The sequence below is a fragment of the Aotus nancymaae genome, unplaced genomic scaffold, assembly GCF_030222135.1.
Source record: "Aotus nancymaae isolate 86718 unplaced genomic scaffold, 86718_ANA_hifiasm-v0.15.2.pri h1tg000019l, whole genome shotgun sequence".
Lineage (NCBI taxonomy): Eukaryota > Metazoa > Chordata > Mammalia > Primates > Aotidae > Aotus > Aotus nancymaae.
The window spans coordinates 47479056-47496926 of NW_026988431.1; the positions used below are offsets into that span (position 1 = coordinate 47479056).

Genomic DNA, 17871 nt, shown 5'->3' on the forward strand with positions numbered 1-17871 from the left:
ATAATCTGTCCCCTCCTGCCATTATCTGTTTGCCTTTATCTCCAACCACTTTCTCCCTTTTTCACTCAGCTGCATTCACATTGACCTTGATGGTTTCACAGAGCACAAAAGGCACACTTCTACTTCTGGATACTTGCTGTCCCCTTTGCTGAGACTGTGATTTCCCTAGATAATCACATAGCATGTTAACTCACTTTATTTGAGACTCTGATGAAATGTTACTTTATCAGTGAAGGCTTTTCTGACTAAATTATTGAAAAAAGCACTCTTCCCATCTTTTTCCCTTTATTCTAATTTTACTCTTTAGCCATTATTACCTTTGGTTCCTATTTTCTATCAATACACTTAAAACTATCATACATATATATTTACCACATACTTATCACTACCATATGTATATATGTAAATGTGTAAAAAAGAACTTAACCTATCCAAAGAGAGGTTTGGCCTTTGTCCTCAGCTTCAGGGGAGGTAATTTCTAAGTCCTTGGAATGGCATGCCTGAAAAGAGTATCTTTGTCTGGGGGCCTTGGACCAGCAGATAGTAATAATGTGTTTTTGAGAGGGGACTGTTGGGCATTCTATGTTAACTTGGCCTCCTGGGGGGCTAGAAAGAGACATCAGTTATGTGAGTAGTCAACCATGCTTACCCTTGCTCCTACAATGATGGAGCCCCAGTAAGGATTCTGGATATCAAGGTTCAGTTGAGATTTTCTGCTTGGCAGTATTCTATGCAAGTTGTTACACATTGATGCCAAAGAAAGTAATGCTGTCCATGACTCCATGGGGAGAATACCACAGAAGTCCCACATTTACAACTTTTCCTGGACTTGGCTCTATGACCTCTTCTTTAGGGTGATTTTAATCTGTATCCTTTCACTGTAATAAACCATAACCATGAGTATACAGTTTTCTGTGAATTCTGTGAGTCCTTCTAGTGAATTATTGAAACTAGCATTGGTTTTGCGAACTCCTTGAATTTGCGATTTGTGTCAGGAGTGAGGGTAGTCTTGTGTGGACTGTGTTCTCTGACTTTGTGGTTGTCTCAAACTCACAGTAAATATAAATATATATATTTGTTTTGAGTTTTGTTCAAAAATTATAAAACCAAGTACCTAGAGCAATTTGTAGTATGTAATAGTCATTTATGAAATATTAGAATGAAGAAATGAATGAAAGTAGCTGAAAAGTATAAGAAATTAAGGGAAAATCGATTTGTAAAATCCAGTATTACAGAACCACGTCAAGAAAAGCTTTCAAAAAATGCATAACTAAGTCTCTTTTTATTATATTTTAAGTAATACTGTGGCATTTGCTGTCTTCAAAATGAGTTGCCTCTGTCAGTGACAACTCTCAGAAGTCTTAGGGAATATATTAGGTGTTTATACTATTAGGGGCTCTTGGGGATTACGTGTTGTGTTTGCAGTTTATAGGAGTCACCACCAGATGGTGATATTTTTATTAGGTAACAAGAAGTTTTTGCCTTCAGATATATCAATTTATAGAGAAAGATAGCTATACAAAATACAATATTTATTAATAAGAAGAACAATATAACTATACAAGGGTAAGATATTTGGCTATATCACAAGATATCTATAAAGGTATTTCCTCTACTAGAAACACACTTTCATAATCAGGATCACTCTAACGAGTAAGTAGACTTAAGTAAACTTGTGTAGTTTAATCTTCCTCCTTTCCCTTAACAAGGATTTGGAGTGCCATTCATGCATAGGCACAGCTCTAGTAGATTTTTCTTGTATATTCAGCTATTTTTGGCTTGGAGTTTGAAGTGTTACAGTTTAGTATATGATGCTGATTAGGTTTTCAAACTATAACTTTGGGTTAAAAATTCCTGGTGTTGTTTCAATGCAGCATAATTTTTATGTGTATCCATTATACAGTTAATTTAGCAACCAAGGGCAATTAAATGGAAATATCCTGATTATTTTTCCAATTCCCCCAGTTTAAGCCCTTGTCCAGTTAAAATAAAATGAAAGGGAAAATGGGGATTATTGTCTTCTATCCAATTCTTATGCTCTTTAAACCTTAATTTCTGTTATAATCTTCATCCCATTCAAATTGCTGTGAAGTTATAAAGAATATGTTTGCCTTCAAATCTTTAGTATTGTCTTCAGTTTTATTATGATCCTGTGTCTGATTTCCTTTTTCCCAGAAATTGCATTTTAAAGCAGCAATATCTTTCTCTTTCAGAAAATTGTGCATCTAAGATTAAGATATCAAACCGTATCTTTTACAAAGCATTATTAGAATATTCAATTCAATTTTTCTTTTATAAAGATGTTTAGTGCTATTGATTTATAATATATGACTGATCTGTCCATTTGTCACTGTGTTAAAATAGCTGTTAATGTTGGTGATAGTCTTAAAATAAAATATATTTGTAATGAGAATACATTTGACTTTGAATTTATATGTTACACATTATTTGAGGTTTGCTTTACAAATATTATTAATGGTACTACATATGTTTCTCAAATTTAGATAACTAGATATTGAGAAGTTAAAGATGGAGAAAGTCCATTGAGATAATTATTTTGAAAATGACTTGTCTTTGTGGCAACAAAACATCCTCTGAAGATGAAACATTCTGAAAGCCCATGTCAAGTAATTTTGAATTCTTCTTCAACATAATGAAATAGAAACCAAAATAAACTATTCTAAAACTCAATTTACTCAATCTGTAAATAAATAAATCAGTAAAATATGTGAGTAATGTGAGGGGCACAAAGTCTAAGACTGTGTAAAATGCCAACTCAGTAACTTTGGAGAATAAACTTTTAGGTGACACATTTCATATATGTTTACAGGAAGGTTAGAATAAAGCAATTTGAAGAAAAATCACTTTATAATTTTTTGAAATACACATTACTGTTATTCTGACAAGGTGATTCCTGTGTTTTTACAATGTAATACATTTTAGAATGATCTTGAAATGTATACCTTACAGTCATTTAATAAAATAGGTTCAATTGTTTCCTTGAGATAACACATCTTTAGAGAAGAAACAAAAAAGCACCTAAACTTGATACAATATTTGAATATTTTCTATTTCAAGAATGACTAAGAAAGTTTGCCCAATTCACAGCTTTAAAAACAAGACACTTTTGTTTAAGACTTAGAGGGTTTTCATCTGCTGTATCCAGAAGCCTACCATAGTTGGAAGCACCTCACAGAACTGAATCTGCCAGATTAGTTTTCCCCAATTTCCACTCAGATTTTTTTAAAAAAAGCAATTTTAGGATAAAGTATACGATTACAAATTTTTGAGTTAAAGATACTAATAATTCCACCTGTAAAACATAACATATTTGTTTTATGGGACAGTCTTGACATACTGAAAACATGAAAGGAAAACTGTTATAGGTAAGAAAGAAAGAAAAAAACACTCAGTAAACAATTTGTATTTGGTAGAAATGAAGGAAACAACTATTTATAGACTAGGAACATGCATGCTTCCCAGTTGGAAGCTAACTTCATTTTACAGAAGAATATAAAGCTAAAGCAGTTAAGTATAATAAGCTTGTTTTGCTAGCCACATTTAGGCAAGTTTCTTCAAATACAACTTGGAGTTTTGTTACATTTCTTCCATTCCCAAAATTTCCCTTTTTTCCCCTTTGCATAAAAGGCCAACATTGTATGTAGAAACATATGCATGGAACAGTATATTCACTGAGTTTATACAATTTTCTGTTTACTTAGAGGTTGACAAACATAAGCAAAAACATTAGTAAACTAGGCCAGGATTTCATTTAGAAAAGATTTTTTAGAGATCAGGTAAGAAGCAAAATCTTTTAATTACCACAGTGTGTGATCTTTAGGTAACACATCAAATGTACTTAAATGTTTACACTAGTTCCAGTTGTTGCCACAAAAAAAATTAACTATTAAATCAGTAAAGCTTATGTAAACCAACAAATAAAAGGAAATCAGTCTCATAACAAATATGTTAGTTTCACAGTTGATGTTGCAGATCCATTCTTGCTCCTGTTAGACTGAATAGCCACTAACTACCCTTGCTTTCTTCCTCTCTTTTTCTGTAAGCTTTATTTAACAACTGAATTTCCTCCTGGTAACCATCCCTCTCTTGATGCTGCCTTTTACTGTTCTGCCTGTGTGCTTCTACGGTGTCTGGAATAGAGATGTTGATATCACCATCAGGATTACTCGTGGGTAAAAAGAGGGAGTATGAGGCCGTTTCCCCTAGATCACATGAAACAAATCTGTTTTCTTTCCTGGAGTAACGTAGGGATGGAGATCTGACTTGTGTGGAGGACTGGCTTATGTTACTAATGATTGACACAGTGTCCAAGGCCTCTTCATTATCGCAAATTTCAAGAACCTCCAAGTGTATTTTCACACTGGTGTCTGCAAACGTGGATGAAGAATCTTCTGAGTTTGGTTCATGGCCAACACTTTTGGATCGATAGACTTCTATTTTCTTAGAGGCTGGAGTTATTTTTTGCCCTTCTGCGCTTACCTCATAGGTAGAAAGAGATAGGGTTTTCCCTGTAGGTGCATGGAGAGACACAGTCCCCTGGAATGCGCACAAGGGAATGGCAAGGGCACCACTGGAACGCTAAGAATAAAAACAAAAATTGTTAGTATTGAAAGCTCATTTCTGAAATTGAGACATTTAGAAATTTACTTTGTTCATCAGAATGATAAAGGTTTTCTATTTCAGATCCATTTCCCTAGAAACATTTTACAGATATGAGATTTAAATACTGTCACCAAAGCACCATAGCTCAGTTTCACCTAAGTCAAATCAGACATTTAATGAGGGTAGTTAGGAACGCTTATTGAAGATGAGAGGCGTATTTCCCCATTTAAAGGCAAAGATGTGTACTGATGGGAAGCAATAGATGTTTTCAAAGGCAGAATTTGAACATACAATTGAATACATATTTACAATCTGAAATTGCTTTTACATTTTGGTTGCAGTTACATTAAAACATTTGCCAAAGTTGGAAGAAATGTAGACTGTTATCAACATGAACTTCTTTTTTCAGTTTAATATGCCAGAGTAAATGATAATTGTGAAACTGTGACTTAAGGACAAAAGATATTTCAACTGTTAGGTTTCAGCATACATAAAAAGAACCAAATGTCACCAGAACTGTGCTACAGTGTGCTTACTTTTCCATAGAGAAATCAGTCATTAAAATAAACCCAATAATAACACTATTCCACCTCTTTTAAAACTTGCCTGAAAGTGTAAACCTTTTCTATTATGCTTTGTGTATTAAGATTTTTTTAAAAACTGTACTTACCACTGAGAGGAGCTTCAGAACTGAAGAAAATAAGATGCTGTCTCTTAAAACCCCACAGATGTTTGGATGAGAAAGTTACGTTAAGAAACAAAATAAAAATTTTAGTTCTACATTTAGTAATTGAGAGATAGGGACCAAGTTCTATAAGGTCCAAGGAATGACTCTCGCAGGTAGGGAGATTTCATATGGGGAGGCACTTGAAATTGATCTTAAAAATCAATAAAAGATCACTATTTTTTTTTTTTTGAGACAGAGTCTTGCTCTGACATTGAGGGTAGAGTGCAATGGTGCTGTCTTGGCTCACTGCAACCTCTGCCTCCCAGGTTCAAGTGATTCTCCTGCCTCAGCCTCTCAAGTAGCTGAGACCACAGGTACGTGCCACCACACCTGGCTAATTTTTTTATTTTTAGTAGAGATGGGGTTTCACTATGTTGGCCAGGCTGGTCTCAAACTCCTGACATAGTGATCCACCCACCTTGGACTCCCAAAGTGCTGGGATTACAGGCGTCAGCCACTGTGCCAGGCCAAGATTTGCAATTTAAAAAGCCTTGCTTGCTGAGTGATAAATCACGAGTTAAAAGGTTGTACTAAAAACTTTACATCCTGTGAAAACATGTTTGTCATCAAAGACTGAAACTTCTGTTTTTTTCTAAGTCAAAATTGACTGAAACATTATTCAATCAGAAAATTTGACTGTCATTTAATAATATCATTCAATAATGTGACTTATAAATTTAAGAATATTATTATTTAATAATATGAATTACAAATACAGCCTAAGAGATATAGTTAATTTGAAAGCTGAACCTTCTGACATTTTACTTTATTACAGGATTAAAAATTAAAAAAACCTCAAACTTGGTGCTGAAAAAATGTTTCCAAAACTTAATAATATGATGATAAAACTTAGTTATTACACAGTACCCAGAAGTATAGGCATGGCTATCTTAAAGGAACTTTTGCTAGAGCTTTAACAGCATAATCACGTCATTATATGTGCCAACTTGCATCACTGATAAATAGTTGATATAAAAGTAAAAGTAACAAAGAATTGTTCTGCACCTGATTTTATGCATCCACACAGTGCAGACTTCAATAACTCCCCCATGCTAACCATACCTTAAAATGAACAAACAAGCTTTACTGAGTAATGAAATGACAGCTCATTAAAATTGGCATTTGAGAATTGCATAGTGTCAGAGTTTGGCTAAATATGATGTCTGACTTATCTGAAAGAGCACACAAAGTCTTGAGTTATTAAAATCATTTTGTGAAACATTCTTATTCAAACAAGTAGTCTTTATTTGAGATTTATAGAGGTAAAACCACAGACAACAACAACAAAAAATAAACAACATGACTAAAAAATGGCCAAGAAACTTGAATAGACATTTCTTGAAAGAAAATATGCAAATAGCTGAGAAGCACATAAAAAGATGCTCAGCGTCACTAATGATTAGACAAATGCAAGTCAAAACGATGATGAGATACCACCTCACACCCATTAGGATGGCTACTATCAAAAGAGAAAATAACAAATGTCGTTAAGGATGTGGAGAAATTGGAGCATGTGTGCATTTTCGGTGGGAATGTACAATGATACAGTTGTTACAAAAAATAATATGGCATTTTCTCAAAAAATTGAAAAATAAAATTACCAAGTGATTCAGGAATTCCACTTCTGGGCAGATGCTCAAAAGAATTGAAAATAGGGTCTCAAAGAAATATTTGTTCATAGCAGCATTATTTATGATATGTAAAATATGAAAGCAACCCATATCCATTAATGAATAAATGGATAAGCAAAATATTATATATATGTATGCATATACATATATATATAATGGAATATTATTCAGTCTTGAAAGAAAATTTGGACATATGTTACAACATAGAACCTTGAAGGTATTATGCTAAGTAAAATAAGCTAGTCACTGAAAGACATACTGTATAACTTCAGTTGCATGAGGTACTTAGAGTAATCAAAATATGAAGACAAAAAGTATAATGATGGTTTCCAGGAGCTGTAGGGAAGAAGGAATGTAGAGTGATTGTTTGGTGGGTAGAGTTTCCATTTTGCAAGCAGAAAAGGGTTCTGGAGATGAATGGTGGTGATAGTTACACGCAATATAAATGTACTTAATACCCCAGACTGTACACTTAAAAATAGTTAATAAATTTCATACATATTTTACCTCAATTAAAAAACAAGGGAAAAACACAGAGTCAGATTATATAGAAATAGATCTAAGTGTCTTTATATTATTAATTCAAAATTGATAGGTTAGTTTTGGCAAAAAAATACTGTCACTTTAGTCATTTTAATTATGCTGGTTTTGAAAGAAGTAAATGTAAAAATTTGGTTTAGTTTTAGATTTGTATGAGAACTGTAAGTGTTAAGAAGTTTACACCAATTTTATTTGTATATCTTTAAGCAAAATCACAGTAATTTGATTTAACAGTAAGGTTCATAAAGTTTTTTCCTTTACAAGGGACTTGTATGTTATTTAAGTTAGACAAACATTTCTCTAGGTAAAAGAAAATAGGAACTGACACTGAAAGAGTAGTAATAGAGATAGAGATACAAGGAGGAAGCTGACAGGATCTTCCACCTCTCTTAGGAATATGGAGTGAAGACTAATATAGAGTTAAAAGCTAAGAGAACAAACTAATTGAACCACTATTATATACTAAGAAGAACTGAGTTAACCGGTAGGTCCGTAGCAATGGAATGATAAGACTTTCATACCTTAAGAGCCCATAGAATACAGAAATGTTCAAGCTCACAAGCAATTGCATGTCGATGTGTTTGATGCTTCAATAGACCCAGGCTGGGTTATTATGAGACTATGGAATGGGGTGCCTAGGGGTGAGAAAAAAGACTTAAGAATCCTTCCCAGAGCATGGCTCAGTTTTTATGGATAATATCCATATTATTGTCTAACATTGCTGTAGAGGTCCTAGCTATGCAAAAATCAAGAAAAAAAGATACATATATATAGTGAGTAGGAAGAGACAGCATTATTATAATTTACAGATGAAAATATCTTTCTAGAAAATTCTAAAGAAGTAATCTAAAACTTAGGGAGTTTAGTAAGGTGGCTGAATTTTAGATAAAAAGATTAAGAAATCAATAGCTGTTGCCAATCAAAAAATAATTTTAAAGAGGTACCATTCAAAATAGCAACAATACAAGTATGTGAGACTTTATGAAGAAAAAACAGCAATAATAAAAGAACTCTTGAATAAATAACAGAGAAATAATGATGATTCTACATAAAAAACTATGTCATGACTATGGCAGTTTTAGTTTATTGATTTAATACAGTATTAATAAAAGTTCAGTGAAATTTTATTTTGGAAGTTTCTCAAGATGTAATTGCAGGGATAAATGCTTGCAGATAACTAAGAAAACTTGGAAACAAACAGTAAGGTACATTCCTAAGTATAAATATTAATATTAATTGCTACAGCAATTAATACGGGGTGTTAATCGCAAGATTTGGTAAATCTATGAAGGAAAACAATCAAGAAAGTAGATAGAGTATACCCTGAAGATGGCATTTCAAAATAAGCAGGGTAATTATACTTTAAAAACAAACAAAAAACAGAATAAATTATTCAAATAAACTTTTTACATATTATTGGTTATCCATTACAAAATTAAGTTAGTTACCTTTTTCATGTTACATGCAAAAAGTTTTTTAAAATTCTTAATAACTCTTTTAAAAGTGCTGAGTGAATAAGATTTCATTCCAAATCTGGAATGAAAACTGGAAACCGCAGAGTAAAAGATGGACAGATTTGATTGCAAAAAACTTTAAAATGTCTGCATGTAAATATACACTATAAACAAAAGTGAAAGACTAAAAGGCAGCCTAGAAGAATATATTTGTAGTCTATATGGAGAATTCCTCTAAAGCAGTAAGATAATCAGTCTAGCAGAAAAGTGGAAAAGGGAAGTGGGCAAAACAAATAAAGAAAAATAGAGAGTAAACACATGAAAAGATGTGCAATTTTACCAATGTTTTATTTTATTATTATTTTTTTTATTGAGACAGAGTCTCGCTCTGTTACCCAGGCTGGAGTGCAGTGGTACATGCGGTCTCGGATCACTGAAACCTTCATCTCCCAGGTTCAAGTGATTCTCCTGCCTCAGCCTCTCCAGTAGCTGGGATTACAAGTATGCCCTACCACACCTGGCTAATTTTTATATTTTTAACAGAGATGGGGTTTTGCCATGTTAGCCAGGCTGTTCTTGAATTCCTGACTTCAGATGATTCACCCTCCTCGGCCTCCCAAAGTGCTGGGATTACAGCTGTGGCCACCATACCTGGCCTTACCAATAATTTTAAAAGTGAGTAAAAACAATGAGTCTTTTTAGTTTTTCAGAATGCCCTCCATAAAAGATAACAACAACAACAAAAAACCCAGCAGAAATAAAAAGATCACTGCTTTCTTTAGAGTACATTTTGATCGTACTTGACTATAAAATAAAAACTACATATACTTACCATTTATCCTATGTCTGTGAGTCGGTTCCACCAAATACCAGAACATCCTAATATTTATGTTTATTTCAGCACTGTTGTAAGCTCCAAATTAGAAACAGTCTAAAGGTCTACATTTAGAAAATAGTTGAGTAAATTGTGACACAGTTATGTATTGAAAAACTATCTTGAACAGATGCGGTAAGGCTGTAAGTTATGCCTTGGTAAAATAATTTCCATATATTTTAAGATATAAAAGCAAGCATTTTGCAAAACAATGTGTACAGTATGATCTAGTTTTCTTGTTAAAAAGAATCACGAGAAATCAGCCCAGAAAATTAAGCATGTATAGGGATAAAAATAGATACACAGACATATAAGCATACCTGTATATGACAGGCATAGAAAAAAGTTTGAAAGGCTACACACCAACAATTGTTTCCTCTGGGATTGAATAGTGGCTGGGCATTTCACTTTCAGTATTTCTATATTCCTAAATTATTTTCTTATTATCATGATTATTATTTTGATCAAGGAAGTTTAGTAGGTAGTGGGAGAGACAGAGATTACAAAATATTACTAGAAAGGCATCCAGGATGTAGGGGTACGGTACTGAGTCTGTGTTGCAGATGCTGGTAGTCAGCCTCAGGGTTCCTCATCTGGAGTATGTGTTGCACTTGGGGTTTGTTCTATTTTTAGGTTAAGAGACAGGAGACAAGCTGAACAGAGGGCACTATTTCAAAAATTTGTCCTAATGGTTTGGTTGACTAGAATGAGAGTCCCAATAGGAGTATAACTTATTTTCCATTCACATTTTAAAAGGGTTGAGAGGCTGAGTGTGGTTGTTCATCCCTGTAATCCCAGCACTTTGGAGACTGAGGAAGTAGGTTTGCATGAGCCCAGAAATTTGAGATAAGCCTGGGCAACATAATGAGACCCTGTCTCTAAAAAAATTTTTTTAATTAGGCAGGCATGGTGGTATGTGTTTTTGTAATGCCAGCTACTGCAGAGCTTGAGGTGGGAGCATCACTTGAGCCTGGGAGATAGAGACTACAGTGAGCCAAGATCACTCCACTGCATTCCAGCCTGGGTGACAGAGTGAGACCTTGTCCCCCTCCCCCCAGAAAAAGAAAAGGAAAAAATGTAGAGAATGGCACTTATGACAGGAATAAAAATATTTTTAAATTATCTAAAAGGAAAAGTGATTAAAATAATCATATGGTTCTAGTAAGACAAATATTTATAGCATTCTCAAAGTGTCCAGTGTCTGTAATAAGTCAGATTATCCTCACTAATTTTACTGGAAAACTGTTATAAATATTTGAGTAAAGTTGAAATAAAGAGTCTCATCTCAGGAAACAATAACAACAAACAAGGAAATAGTATACAATTTGAATCACAAACCACAATGCAGCCAACAGATTTGAAAATCATTCAAAAAGTTTAAGAACAATTTCAAAGAGAGACTTAAAGTAAAAGGCAACAGAATCTTAACAGAAAATGAACATTAATTGAAAGAAGTAGAATATGATATGAAAACTGTTAATATTGCTTTAATTTATCTTCATGTTTGTAATGAGTTGAATAGCATCCCCCTCCAAATTTGTGTCCCCGTGTAAACTGTGAACATGATGTTATTTGGAAATAAGGTTTTTGCAGGTGTAAGCAAGTTACATGAGGTCATACTAATTAGGATGGGCCTTATCCAATGACTCTTGTCCTTATAAGAAGTGGGAAATTTGGACACAGATGTACCTGGGGTAAGACAGTCTTGTGAAGATGGAGATAAGAATTGGAGTTATGCTGTTACCAGCCAAGGAACACCAACAATTGCTGGGAGCCACCAGAAGCTAGCAAGAGGCAAGAAAGGATCCTCCCCAAGAGCTTTCAGAGGGAGCATGGCCTTCCTGACATCCTAATTTCAGGCTTCTGGTCTCTAGAAATGTGAGACAACACATTTTTGTTGTTTTCAACCATCTTAATTTGTAGTAATTTGTTACAGCAGCCCTAGGAAACTAATTCAATCTTGTATGCAAATATGTACAAAAATACATTTGGAAAAAACTTCTTTTTAAAAATCCTACAACAGTCCATCTTTTTCTGGACACTGGGGCTATGTGGCCATTTCTGTCAAATCCACATGTAATGTAATCTCTTCAGAGGAAGTGAACATTGCCTTGTTGATCTTTATCTTCTCTGCTACCTATAACAGTGGCACATGACAGGCCCTCAAAACTGTCTATTGAATGGTTAAACAAAAGTGTGCATAAATTAGCAACACTGACCTTACGTCCTTTTCAGATTCCATATTTTAACTTTTTACCCAAAAATAGAATCATCTTTTAAAATATTGCTGTTTAAAATTTATATTTAAACAGCCCTATATAATAAATGATGATAGTTACAAGTACATCAGAAGGTCATATTAGAACAGATTCTTTTTATAAAAATAAAATATTATGGCACAGAATTGTATGTGACAAAAGAATGATAGATTCAGAGAGCATAAAACGATTCATTTTGTAGTCTCTGCTTTCTTTTCATTTAAAAGTCTATGAATTAGCATATGCTGTCAGGAATAATGATAATCCATTATTGCTATATTCTTGAGTGTAGGTGGCAAGGAGCTTTTTTATTTGGTAACCAAAAGCAGTCTAAGCCACACAAATGCTCCAGGAGAAGAGAGCATGCCATGTAAACACATTAGCACACATAATCTGCTGTGATAATTGATTCAGACTTACTGACCTTGGGCACATTGAGTGTTTTGATTTATTCGCTATGAGGCTTCAGGTGAATTCAGGGTGAAATTATAATATAAAAAGAGTTGCTGCAAATTTTTCTCCTAAGAAGGTGAAGTAGTCTGTTGATCATATGAATCATTCAATTTTAGGAAGACATAATATAGCACCTAGGATCATGGCAGTTATCAGAAACCAGGACATTTAAATTTCTTATTTTATAAAAAAGAAGAACTCATAGCCAGAGAGGTGACACACTTGCCCAAGGTCACATAGGTAGTATCAGGACTGGCATCAGGACTCAGGTTTCTTAACTCTCAGTTAAGAGCTCTTTCTATTATTTGTATCATGTTGTTATTTAAAAGAAAACTGCTCTAGCTAAGAGTCAGTTGTAGGTTTTCTGCACTGGAAGCTAGAATTCTATCACTAACTCGTGAGTAACCCAAATGACTAACAATTTTAATCTCAAACTCATATAGATGATCATTAGGTAGTTTAGGTGACTTTAGGCCTCTTAAAGTACAGACATTGAGGAATTTAAGTCCAGCAAGACCATCTAAGATGGTTAGTGGGGATAAGGACATTGATAGGAGAAAAAATAGCAAGAAGAACAAGAACTTTGTGAGAAAAACAAAAGCAGATTTTTAATAATTTACTTTTTGGAATTTATTTTTCACTCAATATGAAAAACTATTTGGTTACTGTTTTTACATATTCAACTCCCAGGATATACCTTGTGTCATTCTGTCATTTTCATTTAAATGTTTAATTAAGCAAAATTAAAGAAAACACCTGCATTGCTCAAGGAAAGAGAACACAAAGGCAAGAAAATGAGGGCCTCCATCAAGGATCTATAAGAGGCAAGAAAAGTGCTAAGAATTTTAACACATTTCACATTTAATCCTCAAAGGCCTTCAAGCTACAAATTAAGGTTTTTCTTTTCTTTTTTCTTTTTTTTTGAGATGGAGAGTCACTCTATAACCCAGGCTGGAATCCACTGGCATGACCTTGGCTCACTGCAATCTCTGCCTTCTGGGTTCAAGTGATTCTCATGCCTTAGCCTCTCGACTAGCTGGGATTACAGGTGCGTCCCACCATGCCTGGATACTTTTTGTATTTTTACTAGAGATGGTGTTTTGGCATGTTGGCCAAGCTGATCTTGAACTCCTGACCTCAGGTAATCTGCCCACCTTGGCCTCCCAAAGTGTTGGGATTACAGGCATGAGCCACAACAGCCGGCCAGCTTGTTCTTTTTGATCGTGAAAACTCTCACAGCTGAGTCACAGATTTAGGATTGATATCCATCCCCCCAAAATATTTACTGATCTTGCTGAACAAGAGCCATGTGTCAACCTTTTTGCTAAGCACTTTCTATGTACTTTCTTATTTAATATTCACAACAACCTTATAAAATAGAGATACTAATTATCCTGAATTCACAAACGATATAATTGAGTCATAGGGAGGTAATAAGGGAAATAAATGAAGATATATGAAGAGTCTAATATGTGCAGGTACTGCATTTGGCATTTTACATGTTGTATTAGTCCATTCTCATGCTGCTAATAAAGACATATTCAAGACTAGATAATTTATAAAGGAATGAGATTTAATTGACTCACAGTTCAGCATGGCTGGAGAGGCCTCAGGAAACTTACAGTCATGGGGGAAGGGGCACAAACACATCCCTTTTCACATGGTGGCAACAAGAAGTGCCGAGCAAAAGAGGGAAAAGCCCCTTATAAAACCATCAGATCTCAGAAGAATCCACTTACTATCACAAGAACAGCAGCATGGGGGTAATTGCCCCCATGATACAGGGTCCCTCCTATGACATATGGGGATTATGGGAACTACAAGATGAGATTTGGGTGGGGATACTGCCAAATCATATTACATGTGAAATCTAATTGAATATAATCATGAGAATGGTAAAATTATTTACATTTTTCCTATAAATTTTAATGTGATTTTAGATCTTTCCTCGCTTCTCATGTGGGCATTTATTGCTATAAATTTTCCTCTAGACATTGCTTTAAATTTGTCCCAGAGATTCTGGTACATTGTGTATTCGTTCTCATTGGTTTCGAAGAACATCTGTATTTCTGCCTTCATTTCATTGTTTATGCAGTCAACATTAAAGAGCCAGTTGTTCAGTTTCAATGAAGTTGTGTGGTTCTGAGTTACTGTCTTAATGCTGAGTTCTAATTGAATTGCACTGTGGTCTGAGAGACTGTTTGTTATGATTTCCATTCTTTTGCATTTACTGATGAGTGAGTTACTTCCAATTATGTGGTCAGTTTTAGAGTAGGTGCAGTGTGGTGCTGAGAAGAATGTATATTTTGTGGATTTGGGGTGGAGAGTTCTGTAGATGTCTATTAGGTTTGCTTGGTCCAGATCTGAGTTCAGGTCCTGGATATGCTTGTTAATTTTCTGTTTCATTGATCTGTCTAATATTGACAGTGGAGTGTTAAAGTCTCCCACTATTATTGTGTAGGAGTCTAAGTCTCTTTGTAGGTCATTAAGAACTTGCTTTATGTATCTAGATGCTCTGTATTGGGTGCATATATATTTAGGATAGTTAGCTCTTCTTGTTGCATTGACCCTTTTACCATTATGTAATGCCCTTCTTTGTCTCTTGTGACCTCTTTGTTTAAATATATTTTATCAGATACTAGTATTGCAATTCCTGCTTTTTTTTTCTTCATTTGCTTGGTAAATCTTCCTCCATTATTTTATTTTGAGCCTATGTGTGTCCTTGCACATGAGACGGGTTTCCTGAATACTACACACCAATGGGTCTTGACTTTTTATCCAATTTTCCAGTCTGTGTCTTTCGATTGGAGCATTTAGCCCATTTACATTTAAGTTTAATATTCTTATGTGTGAATTTGATCCTGCCATTTTGATGCTAGCTGGTGGTTTTGCCTGTTAGTTGATGCAGTTTCTTCATTGTGTCGTTGGCCTTTACCATTTGGTACGTTTCTGGAGTGGCTGGTACTGGTTGTTCCTACACCCTATCATCAAAACTGAAAGAGCTAGAGGAGCAAGATAAAAAATATTCAAAAGCTAGAAGAAGACTAAGATCAGAGCAGAACTGAAGGAGATAGAGACACAAAAACCCTTCAAAAATATCAATAAATACAAGAGCTGGTTTTTTGAAAAGACCAACAAAATAGGCTGCTAGCCAGATTAATAAAAAAGAAAACAGAGAGAATCAAACAGATGCAATAAAAAAATGATAAAGGGGATATCACCACCGATTCCACAGAAATACAAACTACCATCAGAGATTACTACAAACAACTCTATGCACATAAACCAGTACATGCAGAAGAAATGGATAAATTCCTGGACACTTGCACCCTCCTAAGCCTAAACCAGGAAGAAGTTGAAACCCAGAATAGACCAATAACAAGGGCTAAATTGAGGCAGCAATTAATAGCCTACCAACCAAAAAAAGCCCAGGTCCAAATGGATTCATAGCCGAATTCTACCAGACATACAAAGAGGATCTGGTACCACTCCTTCTGAAACTATTCCAAATAATCCCAAAAGAGGGAATCCTTCCCAAATCATTTTATGAGACCAACATCATCCTGATACCAAAACTCGGTAGAGACTCAACAAAAAAAGAACACTTCAGGCCAATATCCATGATGAGCATAAATGCAAAAATCTTCAATAAAATACTGGCAAACCAGTATTTGATTGCAACAGCACATCGAAAAGCTTATCCATCACAACAAAGTAGGCTTCATCCCAGGGATGCAAGGCTGGTTCAACATACGCAAATCTATAAACATAATCCACCACATAAACAGAACCAAAGACAAAAACCACATGATCATCTCAATAGATGCAAAGAAGTGCTTTGACAAAATTCCACAGCCGTTTCTCAATAAACTAGGTATAGATGGAACCTATATCAAAATAATAAAAGCTATTTATGACAAACCCACAGCCAATATCATACTGAATGGGCAAAAACTGGAAGCATTCCCTTTGAAATCTGGCACTAGACAAGGATGCCCTCTCTCACCACTCCTATTCAATATAGCATTGGAAGTTCTAGCCAGAGCAATCAGGCAAGAAAAAGAAATAAAGAGTATTCAATTAGGAAAGGAGGAAGTCAAATTGTTTCTATTTGCAGACAACATGATTGTATATTTAGAAGACCCCATCGTTCTCAGCCCAAATCTCCTTAAACTGATAAGCAACTTCAGCAAAGTCTCAGGATACAAAATCAATGTGCAGAAATCACAAGCATGCCTATATATCAATAACAGACTAAAAGAGAACCAAATCAAGAATGAGCTCCCATTCACAATTGCTACAAAGAGAATAAAATACCTAGGAATGCAACTACCAAAGGATGCAAAGGACCTCTTCAAGGAGAACTATGAACCACTTCTCAAGGAAATAAGAGAGGACACAAACAGATGGAAAAACATTCCATGCTTATGGTTAGGAAGAATCAATATTGTGAAAATTGCCATACTGCCTAAAGTAATGTACAGATTCAATGCTATCCCCATCAAGCTACCTATGACCCTCTTCACAGAATTGGAAAAAACCACCTTAAACTTCATATGGATCCAGAAAAGAGCCCGCATAGCCAAAGCAATCCTAAGCAAAAAGAACAAAGCTGGAGGCATCATGCTACCTGACTTCAAACTATACTACAAGGCTACAGTAATCAAAACAGCTTGGTACTGGTACCAAAACAGATATAGACCAATGGAATAGAACAGAGGCCTCGGAGGCAACATCACATATCTACAACCATCTAATCTTTGACAAACCTGACAAAAACAAGCAATGGGGAAAAGATTCTCTGTTTAATAAATGGTATTGGGATAACTGGCTAGTTATGTGCAGAAAAGAGAAACTGGAGCCCTTCTTGACACCTTACACTAAAATTAACTCCAGATGGATTAAAGACTTAAACATAAGACCTCACACCATAAAAACCCTAGAAGAAAACCTAGGCAAAGCCATTCAGGGCATAGGCATAGGCAAGGACTTCATGACTAAAGCACCAAAAGCATTGGCAACAAAAGCCAAAATAGATAAATGGGATGTAATTAAACTCTAGAGCTTCTGTACATCAAAAGAAACAATCATTAGAGTGAACTGGCAACCAACAGAATGGGAAAAAAATTTGCAATCTACCTATCTGACAAAGGGTTAATATTCAGAATCTGCAAAGAACTAAAACAGATTTACAAGAAAAAAACAAACCCATTCCTAAAACAAAATTACAGGGATAATTTAATGGATGAATAAATGTTGTTGTTTTATAGTGTTCACAATTTAGAGAAGTAGAGGAGATAATTTCAGTTGA

At 34.7% G+C, this 17871-nt stretch overlaps 1 protein-coding gene across 1 annotated transcript in view; it reads right to left on the reverse strand.

The window, feature by feature from the left end:
- Positions 1 to 1262: 1262 nt before the first annotated feature.
- Positions 1263 to 17871, reverse strand: part of GPR149 (G protein-coupled receptor 149) — a 77938-nt gene continuing 61329 nt past the window's right edge. The window contains exon 4 of the mRNA XM_012437091.2: positions 1263 to 4599. Coding sequence (XP_012292514.2) covers positions 4027 to 4599 — 573 coding nt within the window. The 3' untranslated portion in view covers positions 1263 to 4026. The remainder of the gene's footprint in view (positions 4600 to 17871) is intronic.